The following is a 14,771-nucleotide window of genomic DNA, read 5'->3' on the forward strand; positions in this document are numbered from 1 at the left end:
ATTGTAGTCCAAAAACAGCTGGAGACCCAAGTTTGGGAAACACTGAGCTAGACTAATAAAAATCAGGCCATGATGTGAGATGTGTGCTAAATGTCTTTTTTACATTCTCTTCAAAGATAAGATAGTGCTGACATGACAAGCTTATCTGGAGGGACCTGCATACATTTTTTACAGCAACAACAGGGTGTGGCATACCTCTCATTTGCACACTATTCTGTGATATTTTGGCATACCTCTGATGCCCATTAGGGATACAGTACTCTGAGGAAAAGTGATGGAGAAGTCAACTGAAGCACAGTCATAGGTTTTAGCCTATTTAAAATCTCTTGTGCTTGGCCTCTTCCTTTCTGGTGTTTGGGATGCACTGAAAATATGCCTGGTGGAGACTTGCTCCACTTGTGACTCAGTGAGCTGAACACAGGCCACCAGAGGCTCAATAAAACTGTCTTTGGCGCCTGCCTGGAGCTTCCCTCCCCCCCCCCAAAAAAAGCATTTTGGTTTTCTCAAACACCTGGCTGGCCCACACAACACATGCCTGGTGGGCTGTGTTGACTTAGAGGGTCACAAAATATGTGCATACCGCCCCAAAAACTTAATTTAAAAGGAAATCTCACAATCAATTCATCAGATACAGAAAGCACGGCATGTTTCAGCATCTGCCTGCAACAAATAATGTAGTGAAAATATACTATATTAACAGAGTGACAATTAATTTGAACAGTGGGGTTAAATTGGAATTCTGTAGGCTCTGGGCCAAAGCAAGCAGAAGCTTGCCAGACCACAGGCCTGTAGTATTTGATAGATTGTAGGGTGGGATTATTTCATTAACTCAGAGAGGAAGCAAAGTATACACTATATCCTGTGGTTCGCTCTGCTTTAGACACAGGGTAAAACTCCAGCTTCGTAGAAAATAAAAGCATGACTCGAGCAATCCAGGAATCGAAGCATACACTGAAATGAGATACTTTGTAAAGCAGGGCCAATACACACAGGGTGGCAGCAGAATTAACAAGGTGGATAAAATTTATGGACCAGGAATTTAGTATGTGAAAGTGTGTCCAGTTACAAGCAAGATAGGCTAAATGGCCTGTATCTGGCTATTACTAACTCTGCTTTCCAAGTTATTGACTTGAATAATTTTGTGAAGAGTTGATTTTCAAAACTGTGTGGGTTCCCTGACAAGTATTTCTGGTTTTTTTTAAAAAAAGAAATCTGGATAATGAAAACAGGATATCCTAACACAGTTTCTCAGCACTCAGCCCCATTCATCTCAAACAGCACAGTCCCCCCCCCCCCATTAAGTACATGTTAAATTGGTTGGAGGAGGGGTGGAGTGATGTGGAGCTACCACCTGATGGTGAAACAATCAGATGACCCAGTTCACCATGCATTTCAGACTTGCCAGTCACCCAGCAAATCCTCCTGAAGGTTCTAATTATCCCAGTGTTGCTTAAGTCTAAAAGGACTTAACAAAGCAGTCACAACAAGGAACAGTAAGCACAAAGGCAAATTAAGCCTTGTTGAGCCATGACGCTAACTAAATTCATGGTGACTGGCATCATGGAAAGGAGAGAGATACCTTGGAGATATTGCGGGTTTGGTTCCAGACCAATAAAAGTGAATATTGCAAGAAAGCGAGTCACACAATATTTTGGTTTCCCAGTACATATAACAGTTATGTTGATACTATACTACCATAGATTCCGGCATATAAGGCGACTTTTTAACCCCAGAAAAGAAGTTAAAAAGTCGGGCGTCGCCTTATACGCCGGGTATGGGTGGCACAGAGCGGAGCCCGCCACCCCCCCCCACTACTGCTGCAGCGGCTCTGAAGCAGCAGCAGCGGGCGGCGGGTTCAGCTCCGCACCAGGTGGCTTTCTCCTGGCGTGGAGCTGCCCAGTGTATTAGGCAACTGGGCTTATAAGACAAATCCCCAAATTGCAGCTGCTAATTTAGGGGGTCGTCTAATACGCCCAGTCGCCTAATACGTTGGAATCTATGGTATATTCAATGAAGCCAGTGCCTCCTGGCTGCAGGGTCAGGAGGGGAAAAACCTGGCTCCAGTCCTAGCCACTCCTGTGGCTAGAAGAGGGGGGGCAGCAGTTTGCCTATAAAATTTCACTTGATATTAGATGTAGTACTGATTTGCCTTTGGTACAGCTACAGATGCAGCTCGATTCCACAAAAATATGGAATCCAGACGAGGATTTGCAGGCCCAGCTATGAGAAAACCACTGTACCAGGTATATTCACAAGAATCTGGAGTTCTCTTGCAAATTTAGAGCAGGGATGGGGAATATGAGGCCCAGGGCACTTGCAACTCTTCCTGGGCCACACATCCTCCTTAGTTGCATCCCTTTCCATCCTTGCTTTGCACACTTCTTGAGTGTCTCTGTCTGGCTGGAATATGTCCTTGAACTGTTCATGTTTCTTGCTTGGAGAACAGCAAGGGGAGTGTGTGTGTGTGTGTGTGTGTGTGTGTGTGTGTGTGTGTATTGGCATTTGACCCCTGGAAGGTCTCCCAAAAGGGAATGCGGTTCTCAAGTTGTGGAAGATTCTCCACACCTGGTTTAAAGACTTCATTGATGCTATAAAGCCATACCACACATGCACAAAGGATTCCTGTGCAGTGGTGATGTCATACCCTACAAATAAAGTGCAGCCTACCTTGGCGTTGCCAGAACCTGCCATATTATGATAAGTTTGGTGGTGGAACAAGGGGAGGAATTCAACGTTGCACTCTTCTAATAGATCTGTCAGTGCAAGTATTTCTGCTTGCCGGACAGAACACCCCTCCCCCCTTTTATCTTGCATGCATTGCTCTGGGGTTCTCCTGGCCCACTCCCCCACCCCCAGAGCAACAATCTAAATTTTCCCATTGGCATCATTCTTTCAAAGACGAATGTCGAAGATCTAGATATCAATAAGAAGTGACAGTGTTTCCCCAATGCAGAGCTTTCTGAGAGCTACGCCTACAGATTATGCCTTCCGCCGTGTCAAATGATAGAGACAAACAGATACCAGTTTCACAACAGATTTGCATTTGTAATTTAAAGCAGGTGGAGAATGTAATCCGTTATGCACCAAAATGTCCTTTATATGATAGTCCAAGGGGAAAATTGAGAAATATTTTGTCTAGTTTAACAACCCATCCTGACCAAAAAATTATGTGTTTTCTCTTTGGAGTTGTTTATCCATTTCTTACATATAGAACAACATTGTATGCTTTAGCTGCAAGCAAACATCTAACAGAAAGAAGTAGTGTATTAAAGGAGGCCATGCCTTAGGAGCTTTAAGAGTGTATTTAGTTTAATCTTATCTTGAATTCAGTTTTACTCTAATTATGTTAAAATATTTAATATCATTAGAAGGCACTTTAACTTTCTTATTATACAATGGTTTTGTTGTTTAGGGATTGGAATTTTTTTGAGTTTATTTTTAAAGTGGTCAAGGCTAGTACAATAAATTTGTTGATGATGACCCAATAACCTAGTGCTGCTTACAGGGTGGGGTGGGGGGTGGAGGTCTTATTTACAAATTTGCCAGCAGAAATCACTTTCCTGCTTTCAACTGCTAGAGTAGGAAGAGAAAAGAATGGGAGATCTATTCTAGGTAGGGCTGCCATATGTTCGGAATTTCCTGGACACACCTGGGATTTGTCCTTCGAAAATGGTGTCCTGGTGGAATTTTCGGAAACTGGTTAAAATGTCCAGGAAAACCCAGGCATATGGCAGCCCATATTGGAAGTGTTGCATTTTTGGTGAATTTCTCAAAAAACAAAACAAAACAAAACAAAACAAAAAGCTTTAAAACTCAGCAACCTTTGTGTCCAGATTTTCACTTATTGAAATATGGCAATCCTAGTTCCATTTTGAAAGGAGGACCCCACAAACCCGCCCTGCCAGTCTTGCCCTTTTACAAGCTTGAAAGTCTCCAGCCTCAACCCAGCATATTGCACAGAAATAGATTAAAGTCTTATTACCACTTCTCCCTTCTGTCCAGGTTGCCCCTGAAATGGAAAGGAAGACTGCATCAGGGGTGGCCATTCTAGTTACTAGGACATTTTGAAGCCTCAGACTTCTGCAATTGTCATTACCGTTTAGTCATGCGTTCTCCTGTTGCTTTCCTACAGCAACGGTTTTCTCATGGTTTGAACATCTAAAGCCCTAAGTGGTTTGGGATCATGTTATCTGAAGGGCTGCCTGCAAGTGGATGAGCCTGCCGAAGCATTGAAATGAAAGCTGTGACCCTGCTCTCTTAACTGGCTAGCAAGAGCCATTAGGCTGGCAGGTAGCAGGAACAGGGCTTTCTTAAAGGTGGCCCCACACATTTGGAACTCACTCCTCACAAAGATACATACAGATGGCCTCTTGCAGTAGGGCTCAAATTTCGGGCAGAGCAGCCTTCCTGACACTGGTTCCTACACAGCCCTGACCTTTCAGCCACTGTGCCCCTGCAGCAATGCAAATGTTGGGAGGATGGCTCTACCTCACCACAATGGCCGCTACTGGCCTCATCGCTTTAAAAGAATTTCGGAAGATATATTTATTCAGGTCTAGTTTTGTCTGAATTGTTATGTGGGTCCATATCTTGTAAGTGTATTTTCCCCCATGTGTCCTGAAAACTGGGTTTTAAAGTTTTCAAAATTTAAACAAACACACACACAAAAATAGAAACACTGGTGTATGATAGGTGGATTTTTAAAAAAATCTCCAACTATATAAGTTACATTTCTGACAAGTCTAATTTCTAAGACGTGTCTTTTGGTAGTCTGCACACCAGCACCACTTCACATATATGGATTTGCCCAGAATTATTGAAACAAATGATTTAGAGATAAACATTTTGAAAGTGTTATTGACAGAAAACTGCTGACTAGGAGTATGAGCAAGAACAAGAGTCAGGGGAGGGGAAATATTCACTTACTGGTTTGCCGTCTAAACCAATCTGACCCTGAAATTAAGACAAAAGAAAAGAGGTGAGCAGTTGACTTTTTGTGTAATTCTATACAGGTCTACTCAGAAGCAAGCCCCACTGGTCTTTCTCCCAAGAAAGTATGTAGCAATGAAGTCTAAAACAGGCAAATATTCTGTGTTCATAGCCCGTATATACAGCCCACAAGACTGAATACCTTACAGGTCTTGGACAGAAAACACAAGGGAGTCTAGTGACTGAAAAAGCATTGCAACAGATCTAGAAATTAGTTCAAATCACAACACATATTTGTAGTTTTATGTTACAGTTTTTGCTTTAATGACTCATTTGTAAGGAAAATATAGGAGATCTCTCTACTTGCAATTTTTTTAAAACAATAAATGCATTTTTAAAGAAACCAAAGCACTGAATGAAATAGCAATGTCTTTTCTGTGACACAATCCCCAGCCATCCATTTTTAGAACAGATGCGTCAAGAGGCATTTAGTTTAAGGGATGCTGCACTTAGAAATATATCATTCATACATACCAGTATGCATTAGCAGTGCCACTTACCGGAAACCCAGGAAAACCTCTTGTTCCAGGCTGTCCCTGAATAGAATGAAGCGGAAAAAGAGATTAGAAGAAACAGATGAGACAGCAACATGTGTGACTAAATCACTCCATCAGGCCTTGTGATTTCCTACTCTCCATCATTTGCCAGATGAAAATATGTACACTTGTTTTACATGACCTGAGGGATTAGCGCTTGACTGCGGAGAACTAGTACAAAATGAAGCCATTTCTGTGGTGTCTGGAAGCTACCACAAGTCACTAAATAATATTGGACTCTCTAATCTCAAGTTGCACATTTCTCCACCACTCAGAAAATGCTTATGTTGATGCTCAGCCACCACAAATCTTTAAATGTTTCAGTACCCTTTTAAGTGTAGTCCCCAATACCTTTATTTTCTCCCCAAAATTACAAGTCTTAGACCTTTAAACATACTGCTAATGCAGCTTATGTTCCATCTGCATTTGCTCCCACACTGTTCTGGGCACAGAGAAAGACTTCCATCCATGTGGTTCAGCTTGACTGAGGATATATTTATAAGCTATGCCAATGATAGGTCTTCTATGGGCTGGGCATTGCTTATGTGTCCTGCAAACACACCATGAGGCCAAACCATGTGGGCAACCTATTCCCAAATTAGTGTGGAAAGAACTGCAGAACCTGGAGCAAACACACCAGGAAGGATGATATGTGCAAATAAGGTCTTGGGCCCAAAGGAAATAAGCAGATGTACAATGGCCAGACACTTGGACTTCCAACTACATGAAGATCGCTCCATGTGACAAAGTGCTGATGTGAAGCTCCTCACCACATGGATTCGACACTTACTATGCTGATTCCACCACATCATTGCAAACCATCAAAGAAAGCAAACTGCTGAGCATGCTCAGTCCTCACTGAATTCTTGAGAATTGACTTTGGCTTTTAAAGATTGTCGAGCTTCTGCAAACTTTGGTCTTCCCATAAGAAGGCTGACAAGTCCTTCTTGCTTCTTGGTGGGTCCATTTTGGCTCCAATCCTGTCAGTGCTTACCACCTGAGCTCACTGTTAGAAGGAGAGATGGTAAGAGAAACCTGTGCAAGGTTATCTCAAGGAACCTGTTATTCTACTCCCAAACAGATACAATTATAACTGCTGGGGGATATAACACAAATAACCGCTGTTGAGGAAATTAAAAGGAAAGCAGTTCTGTGGAAGAGACGATGTAATTTCCAATTTCCCTTCAATTGTTCTTCAGCTATAGCCACTCAGGCTGGTTTCACATGAATGATGGGAAATAGAGAGGCCCAGCAGTATTACAGAAGGGTTCGTTTTGAATTCCAGACAGTTTGTCTGAAGTTTCTGAATCAATTACATGTGTGTTATAAATTCAAGCTTGCTCACCAGTCCTTTTGGTGCAGTTTGCAGTGCCTGGGATCACTTTATAGGAATACTTTATATAACCGCATCACAGTGCCATAAAATGAGGCATTTAATGGTGGTCAATCAGCTGTGAGATGTATACTGAGCCTCAAAGATGATGGTGGTCTTGATCACTCAAGCCCAGTTGTCTGGCTTTCATATCTCCTCATTCATTTTACCCATAAGGAAAATGTTGAAGCAAATATGGTTGCCAGAACAGTCCTAAGCAAGTGTGGTATGCAGTGCCAACAGGAGATGGAGCAACAAATGTGTGCCTGTTCCCAGAAGTCCCTTTCTGGTTGTTCCGTGTATTTCAACTGTACCTAGTTTGCGCTTTCACTGTGTAGCTAATTTTAAGGTTTACTTGCTAAGGGTGCCTGGAAACAATGCTGCCTATTTTTACTTGTCTGATCTGACAATTTTGCAAGTATATATTGGATTTCAAATTTCTGATAAACATCAGTGCTTGGAGACATGTCACAACTCATGACTGGCTACAATGTTTCTGACACATGTGTTGAAAAAGAGAGAGAGAGAGAAGGTAATGTACATCATATATAAGTGTTCTTTCACTGGACTTGCTCATATTGTTATAAGCATACTCTTCAATAATACAAAACGATTCATACTTTGGGTGTGTATAGTCTGGAACTTGATTGCTAGTGGCTTATACAAGCCACTGCACGAGTATGTGTGCCATGAACAGTTGTTTCATGCATTGGCTTACTGCTTTTTTGTTTTAATTGATATTGTGGGTTTTAAAAAATTGTGATGTGGTTTTACAGCCATGTTTGCATGTAACACTAAAGGATAGTTTGGCATTACATGCACAAGCATCAGGCTTGCAGACTCCCCCCACCCAATAATAGCCATGAGGATATTGCAGGCATCTGCTTTCACTTTTGAACTACAGTGGTACCTTGGGTTAAGTACTCAACTCGTTCTGGAGGTCTGTTCTTAACCTGAAACTGTTCTTAACCTGAAGAACCACTTTAGTTAATGGGGCCTCCTGCTGCCACCGCGCCGCCGGAGCCCAATTTCTGTTCTCATCCTGAAGCAAAGTTCTTAACCTGAAGCACTATTTCTGGGTTAGTGGAGTGGGTAACCTGAAGCGTATGTAACCTGAAGTGTATGTAACCCGAGGTACCACTGTAATTAGAACCAGTAGTTTTAAACTATGGTTTGTTAGTCAGCCATATCACAAACCCTGGTTTCAAGCTGGTTTGTTTGAACTAACCATAGGAGGAACAGGGGAGGGAAAATGTAAGCCCAAATTCATGTACAGCACACCAAACACTAAACCATTGTTTAGGTCCATTATGTTGTAAATCACTAAGTTTGTAAGCCCACACTAAGAAGGCAGGACACGGATGTAACCAAACAAATAAAAAATAACATCCTATCTTCTCACTCTCTATATAACACATACATCTATTATAAACACTGCAAGTCTCCAGTTTTCTCTCTTCCACAAGGAAACTGACCCTCTAAAACTTCCCCTGGGACTTCCTAATACTCAGGGAAATGGTGACACCCTTCTTTGTCTAATAGGCAAAGAATAGTTACATGCTATTGTTCTACAATCTGATCCAAAGAAACATTCTGTGCTTAGTTACAAGTTTACTCATGTGTGTAAATTGTTTATATAAGCAATTACTTACATTTACCTCAGTTGTTGAACAAAACAAAACAAAATGAGGAAAAGATTATATACTCTTATAGCAGATTTAAGATTGAGAAGAGTCCAGATAAAGGTGCTGAAAATCTCAAATCAACCTCTTTCCATTTAATACTTAGCACAATCCAAGACAGGCACAGGTAGACCAGGTCTGCAGGATCTAATTGCGTTTGCACTAGAACTGCAAGCTTTACCAACCAAACCCAGGTGCTAAATAGTAGCAGGAGGAGGAGCCAGATGGCAAGCAGTAGCTCATTTGCTAGATATAATTACTTACTACATAGGTTATACACTAGGATAACCTGTACAAAAATAGCCTAATTTCTAATAGCCTAATTTAGAAAGTGGGGAAGCCTTTTTGTTGTTGCCAGTGGAAGTCTGAAATCCTATTATACACAATAAAGGTAAAGGTACCCCTGCCCGTACGGGCCAGTCTTGACAGACTCTAGGGTTGTGTGCTCATCTCACTCTAGAGGCCGGGAGCCAGCACTGTCCGCAGACACTTCTGGGTCACGTGGCCAGCGTGATGAAGCTGCTCTGGCGAACCGGCACCAGAGCAGCACACGGAAACGCTGTTTACCTTCCCGCTATAAAGCGGTACCTATTTATCTACTTGCACTTGAGGGTGCTTTCAAACTGCTAGGTGGGCAGGAGCTGGGACCGAACAACGGGAGCTCACCCCGCCACGGGGATTCGAACCGTTGACCATGTGATCGGCAAGTCCTAGGCGCTGAGGTTTTACCCACAGTGCCACCCGCGTCCCAATATTATACACAAATAAACTGTAGCAAATCTGCTGCTGAAATTACAGTCATTTTAGAAGTAAAAGTAGCCCTAGGGTTTCACAGTTATTTTGTAAGGCAATTGTTTGCAAACTTTTTTCTCTTGAGACATTTGCTTGTCTACCATGGAACCTCTGCTCGTTAGTGGAATGTTCCAAGTAGGGATTGTGGGGGAGGGGGGATTCAGTTCAGTTCACATGTATAGGCAAATCCTTCAGTTTCACATTTTCCAAACCGGATGAGAATTGAAAGACAGTCATCTTTCAAAATTCATACTTAACTGAACTTTGCAAGTCAGTTCTCCAATCAATGTGTACAAAAGATATATTACATTAGGGGAAAGTGTTCATGTTCATATATGTGTGTGTGTGTGTGAGAGAGAGAGAGAGAGAGAGAGAGAGAGAGAGAGAGAGAGAGAGAGAGAGAGAGAGAGAGAGAGAACAACATCAAAAGTGCATTATGTTAGGGGAAACTGCTTGTAAAATATGCACATTAGTCAAACTGCATACAGAAGTGTGTCTAGTAGCAGAAATTCCCACTAAAATACTGAAGAATTTTCACAGGTATTTTATTTTTTTCAATTCACAAATTTCTGCCGAAATATAGAGAACTGAATTTAAGAATGGAAAAATGAGAAACAGAAAGAACTGAAATTAGCAGATCCTTCTATTTAATTCCAGGGCATTTTGTAGAAATGTCATTCAGTTCATGTGCGGCACTCATTGGATCCTATTGTTTTCCCCATTTTAACGAAGCCTAGAATACATCCACCCACCCTGTACCTGGGAACATTCCTGGTATTAGTGGGCAAGCTGTTTTTTGGAGAAATTTGCCTGCCCTTACTGAATGTTTCATTGAAGAATCTTTAATAAGCTTCCATGGAATCCTAGAATTACCAAGTGCATGCTTTGAAAACCATTGCTTTTTGACATCCACCTCCCCATTTCATATTACAAAAGGGCTTTCACAAGCCAGAGAATGAAGACCAAAATTGTCTTAGAAATTCCTTGGAGAATTACTGGGGCTATAAAGTGCCTTAAATTGCTCCAAACAGTGCTTTTTAAAATGCTGGTGTGACTGGAGTAGACTTGCTTAAAAAATATTAAGCTTTGTGATGTTGCATTTGGTGATATTGGCTTTGGCAAAATATATAAAACCACCTGGAGCCACTGGCTAAGGACCAAGGGGAGATGATCTGCTATAAATTCCATGGCCTGTCCACTCCGTAGCTTTCCGAAACAACAAGAAAGGAGAGGATCTCACTAATAAATCTCTGCATGTAGATTGTCTCTGAATGTTGATGGACAAGAAAGGGCTGAGAAAAGAATAGTTAGAGGAAAGCCGGAAAGGGTGCAACTTGGCCTCTGATACCTTCCTTGTAAACTGCTACGCTGCTCCTTTCGACTCTTTAGGCTGGAGACAATAAAAGGCCAGAGCAAAAGTTCAAGCACTAGAGATTCCAAGAAGCATGGAGCTTTCTCTTCCTCAAATGTTGTTTGTATCAAGTTCTCAAGAATAGAACTCTGGGAACTGCCAAGTCGTGGAACGCGTCTGTTTCTGCCATGCTCAGCACGATGCTTTGCTCAAGCCAGCAAACCCAAGTAATGTTAAGCAGCTGAAAAGCTCTGGATGTGCAACTGCTCACATCATCTCGCCTCCAAAAGACAGTCTGGAAACTATTTGTCATCTCACATCTGTCTAAAGCATGCTGTTATTCCAGAGTACTCCTGCGTTTCTTTGCTATCAAGGTGCTCCTTAGCGCTTATCACCAGGTCACCATAAAACTAAATCATCTTTGCAATTGATTTGGAGAAGGAGATGGAGAAAAAGCATTTTCCCCTGTACTGATGATTATGGCAGGCAACAATTCACTTCAAGCATAATACGTGCCTTATTAAAGCCACAGTCCTGAAATTATTTCCTCTCAAGTAGTTTCACTCTAATAAAGCTTAGGTAAATGCTCTCCAGTGAGGAGTCTCAAGGCAAAATCAACATGCCTTTTCATTTTTGTAAAACTGGCCCTCAAAGATGGGTTGGAAAAGGCAGGTTGCAGGAGTCTTGTGGGCAAATTGCCAAGTTATCAGTGAGAGGGTGTTGCGGACAGTATGATTTCATTTCCTGGTTAGAAGTTGAAATTGCTAGATTCATCATGCACAAAGACAACGTTCTGCTGTGCAATTGCCTCTTTTATATCACTTTAGCCTTCTTAAAACTTTCAGCTCCCAACACTTCTGTGTCTGCATTTTTCTTTCCTGCCTCTCTTATCCTTGAAATGCAAATCCTGGCAGCAAAATTATTTTACTCCCAAAAGAAAGTATGCTAAGGGACAGGATGAATCAGTACTGAACCTACTCTATAATTATACAGATGCAGGTTGCACCATCACTCATAATTCAAAGTTATAATTTGCCTTCTCCGGCCAACGCTGCAGCACAATGTGGGCTGCTCATTAATGCAAAACTGAGGGAAAGTATCCATCCCCTTTCACACATTGTGCTTATGATATTCATTACTGTTTGCAGAAGAACACTGTTGAGTCATAAAAAGCCAAGTCATAGCCATTCCGTATAAAATCAACACGAGGAGGAGATTCATGCTCACTAGCCCCGGCCCTGCCTTTCATACGTTTCCCTGGCCTTGCGTATGGACTATGTGCACACATGCTGAACACTTTATGTTCTGAATGCGGAATCTGTATCCTGCTGTGGGACACACTTTGAGGCTCAGGGGTGGGGTCATGAAGTGCAATCCTGCTTCCTCTTCCGTGTAATGTTTGTATGCAGAACAGCAGTGTGAAAGAGGCATATTACGTTCTGTTAGCGTGTGGAGCAGTTTTCAGCTTAGTCATGCAATGGAGAAAAATCACAGGTCACAGTCCAACACAGAGATAAATGCACTTAAACCATTGGTTTTAGTAGCCTGAGCATACCTAACTCTGTGCTAGATTGTGGCCACTGAGTATTATGGCAACATATGAACACTTTGGACTAGTAGGCAGTAAAAAGAGAGAAACTTGGTAACTTTTTGTTTTCAGTCAGAAAATAAAATGGGCTGAAACACATAAAAATGCAACATAAAACAAATAAGCACCTCGGGGACCCCCCCCCCCCAGTTTGTCTCCTGGTTTTACCTACATCTGCAAGCCCAAGCATAAATAATGCAATCTCCCAAAGATACTAACTTTTAGATATAAATTATATGAAGCTGCCTTGTACTGAGACAGGCCATCTGTCACAGGACTGCCTAATCTGATTGGCAGTGACTATTCAAGGCCTCAGTCACAAATCTCTTCCACCCTAGCTGACATTATTTAACTGAAAGTGACAGGGGTTAGGCCTGGCAACCTCTACCAGCACATGCCTCTCTCTCTCTTGTAGTCAACTAACAAGACATCCCATTCTGTTTTCACTAAAGTGGACAGTAGTTTTGTGGCAAGACCTCCCTGAGAAATTCTGCTAGTCTTATCAACAAACTTTCTACACCTCTCTGAATTTCACAGATGTTTTGCCTGAGAAGAAACCCAACAAAACCTCTTAGAATTTTACCATAAATAAAATCTTGAAGCACCACCAATTCATTTCTTACAGCGTTGAATGCTACTAATATGGTTCACCTTGGGTTGGTGAAGAAGAGCCCTCTCTGGGTCCTTTTTAAAGCATTCAGGTGAAGCAATACCTATTGTTTAGTATATGCACATAAAATCTGGGGCAAAATAGCAACACATGCCTCCTGCCAAGTCAAGGTATAGCAAACCTAAGAGTGTTCAAGTTGTTTTGGCACCCGAGGCAGAAAAATCCCACAAGCACCTTTCTTGGGGAATAAAAATGCAACAGGAATAAATTTTGCTATTTCATAGAACCTATGAAATCAGGTGCTTGAGGTAACCAATTCACTCCGCCTAGTAATAGGGCTAGCCCTGCTAAAAGCTCTGCAGCAATAATCAAACAAACAATATTTTGACAAAATTCTTTTGTCCCCTGCAACTTGGCTGTTGTCCACCTGCAGAAAGTAGGTGGCCATGGTCCTTTCTTTTGGAGACACTTGTCAGCAGACCTTCAGTCGTGAAGTCAGATGTAGCAAACAGCCTAAGCTAGTAAGTCCTCTGTAGTAGACCAGAAACTTCTGCTGTGAATTTTCTGTTTTACAATTAAAAAAAGTTTTTTGTTCTTCTGCTGTGAAAGTTCCTTACTTCCTTCAGCTACACTCTCGGTGAAGAGTCTTGCTCCTTGCAAAGTTTTTTTTGGGGGGGTGGGGGAATACCACCACAAATTTTCTGGGAAACGACGTCAAATTTCTTTCTATCACATTGCACCAGAAATCAGCGACCAGCTGGTATTATCTGAGGGCAATACTATTTTTATTTTTTTGCTAAAAAACAAGGGTGTGTAATATGCTTTCTGTTACTGGCTTTTCCCTTTAGACCAGAAAATATTTCCTTTACTTTTAAACACAGGAGGGAAAACCACTGGTACGGCCAGTTTGAGCTTTTGTGCTGAGACTGATGTACTTTATAACCAATATATATAGTCTGTAATTTCAATATAAAAACAAATCTGGCCAGGGATGTAAACCACATCATTTAGAGTTACAGGCCCTTTGAGCTGACTAGTGGCATTTTCCCACTCCCTGTATTTTTTGGGCAACTCATCCATACCCTTTAAAAATGAAAGTAGAAGAAAAAAAAACAGAGAAGGCAACTTACTGGTGGGCCACGGGGACCGATGATGGATATGCCGGCTTCTCCTGGGGCTCCCTGCAAGGGATGGGAGGAGGAGGAGAGGGAGAACATGGACGTGAAAATCAAAACCAAAACAAGACTGGGAAATGGCTTAGAGTTGGCTGTTGAAGAAAAAGAAGGAAGGGAAGTATTTGAGGGTGTGTGTGGGGGGGAATACACGAATGTAAGTGACAAAGCCAAAGCGAATATTTAAAGTTAAAGATTCAAATGAACAACAACTGAGGGCTGAAAGGAAAGCGTGGCCAAGGAAATAACGAGGAGGAAAAAGGAAAGTTTACAAAAGAGATTAAAAGGAACAATACATCTGCACACTCTTGAGAAAAAAAAATGATCAAAAGCAGGTTTCTTCCAGTTAAAACAGCAGGTCCCTTGGCCTTTTCCAAACAAGACGGGGAGCCATTTTGAACCTATTCTGAAATCAGATCAAAGCATCATTCGCGGCTCCTTGAGGATGGAAAGTGTAGTCTCACTTTGTAGAGATTCTGACTCTACTTTCTTGTGCCAGAGTTGTCTCACTTCTAGTTATCATTATCTTTATCCCCGCGACGGGGTGAGCTCCCGTTGCTCAGTCCCTGCTCCTGCCAACCTAGCAGTTCGAAAGCACGTCAAAGTGCAAGTAGATAAATAGGTACTGCTCCGGCGGGAAGGTAAACGACGTTTCTGTGCGCTACTCTGGTTCGCCAGA

General features: G+C 41.9%; 1 protein-coding gene across 48 annotated transcripts in view; it reads right to left on the reverse strand.

Annotated features, from left to right (window-relative positions):
* Nucleotides 1-14,771, reverse strand: part of COL13A1 (collagen type XIII alpha 1 chain) — a gene marked incomplete at its 5' end in the record, with an annotated part of 88,489 nt that overhangs the window by 62,543 nt on the left and 11,175 nt on the right. For all 48 annotated transcript variants that reach the window (XM_081189650.1, XM_081189644.1, XM_081189641.1 and 45 more), the window contains 4 exons: nucleotides 3,983-4,009; nucleotides 4,927-4,953; nucleotides 5,490-5,525; nucleotides 14,051-14,101. In XM_081189650.1, coding sequence (XP_081045776.1) covers nucleotides 3,983-4,009; nucleotides 4,927-4,953; nucleotides 5,490-5,525; nucleotides 14,051-14,101 — 141 coding nt within the window. The remainder of the gene's footprint in view (nucleotides 1-3,982; nucleotides 4,010-4,926; nucleotides 4,954-5,489; nucleotides 5,526-14,050; nucleotides 14,102-14,771) is intronic.

Source organism: Podarcis bocagei (genome assembly GCF_964188305.1).
Source record: "Podarcis bocagei genome assembly, chromosome: 4".
Classification (NCBI taxonomy): Eukaryota; Metazoa; Chordata; class Lepidosauria; order Squamata; family Lacertidae; genus Podarcis; species Podarcis bocagei.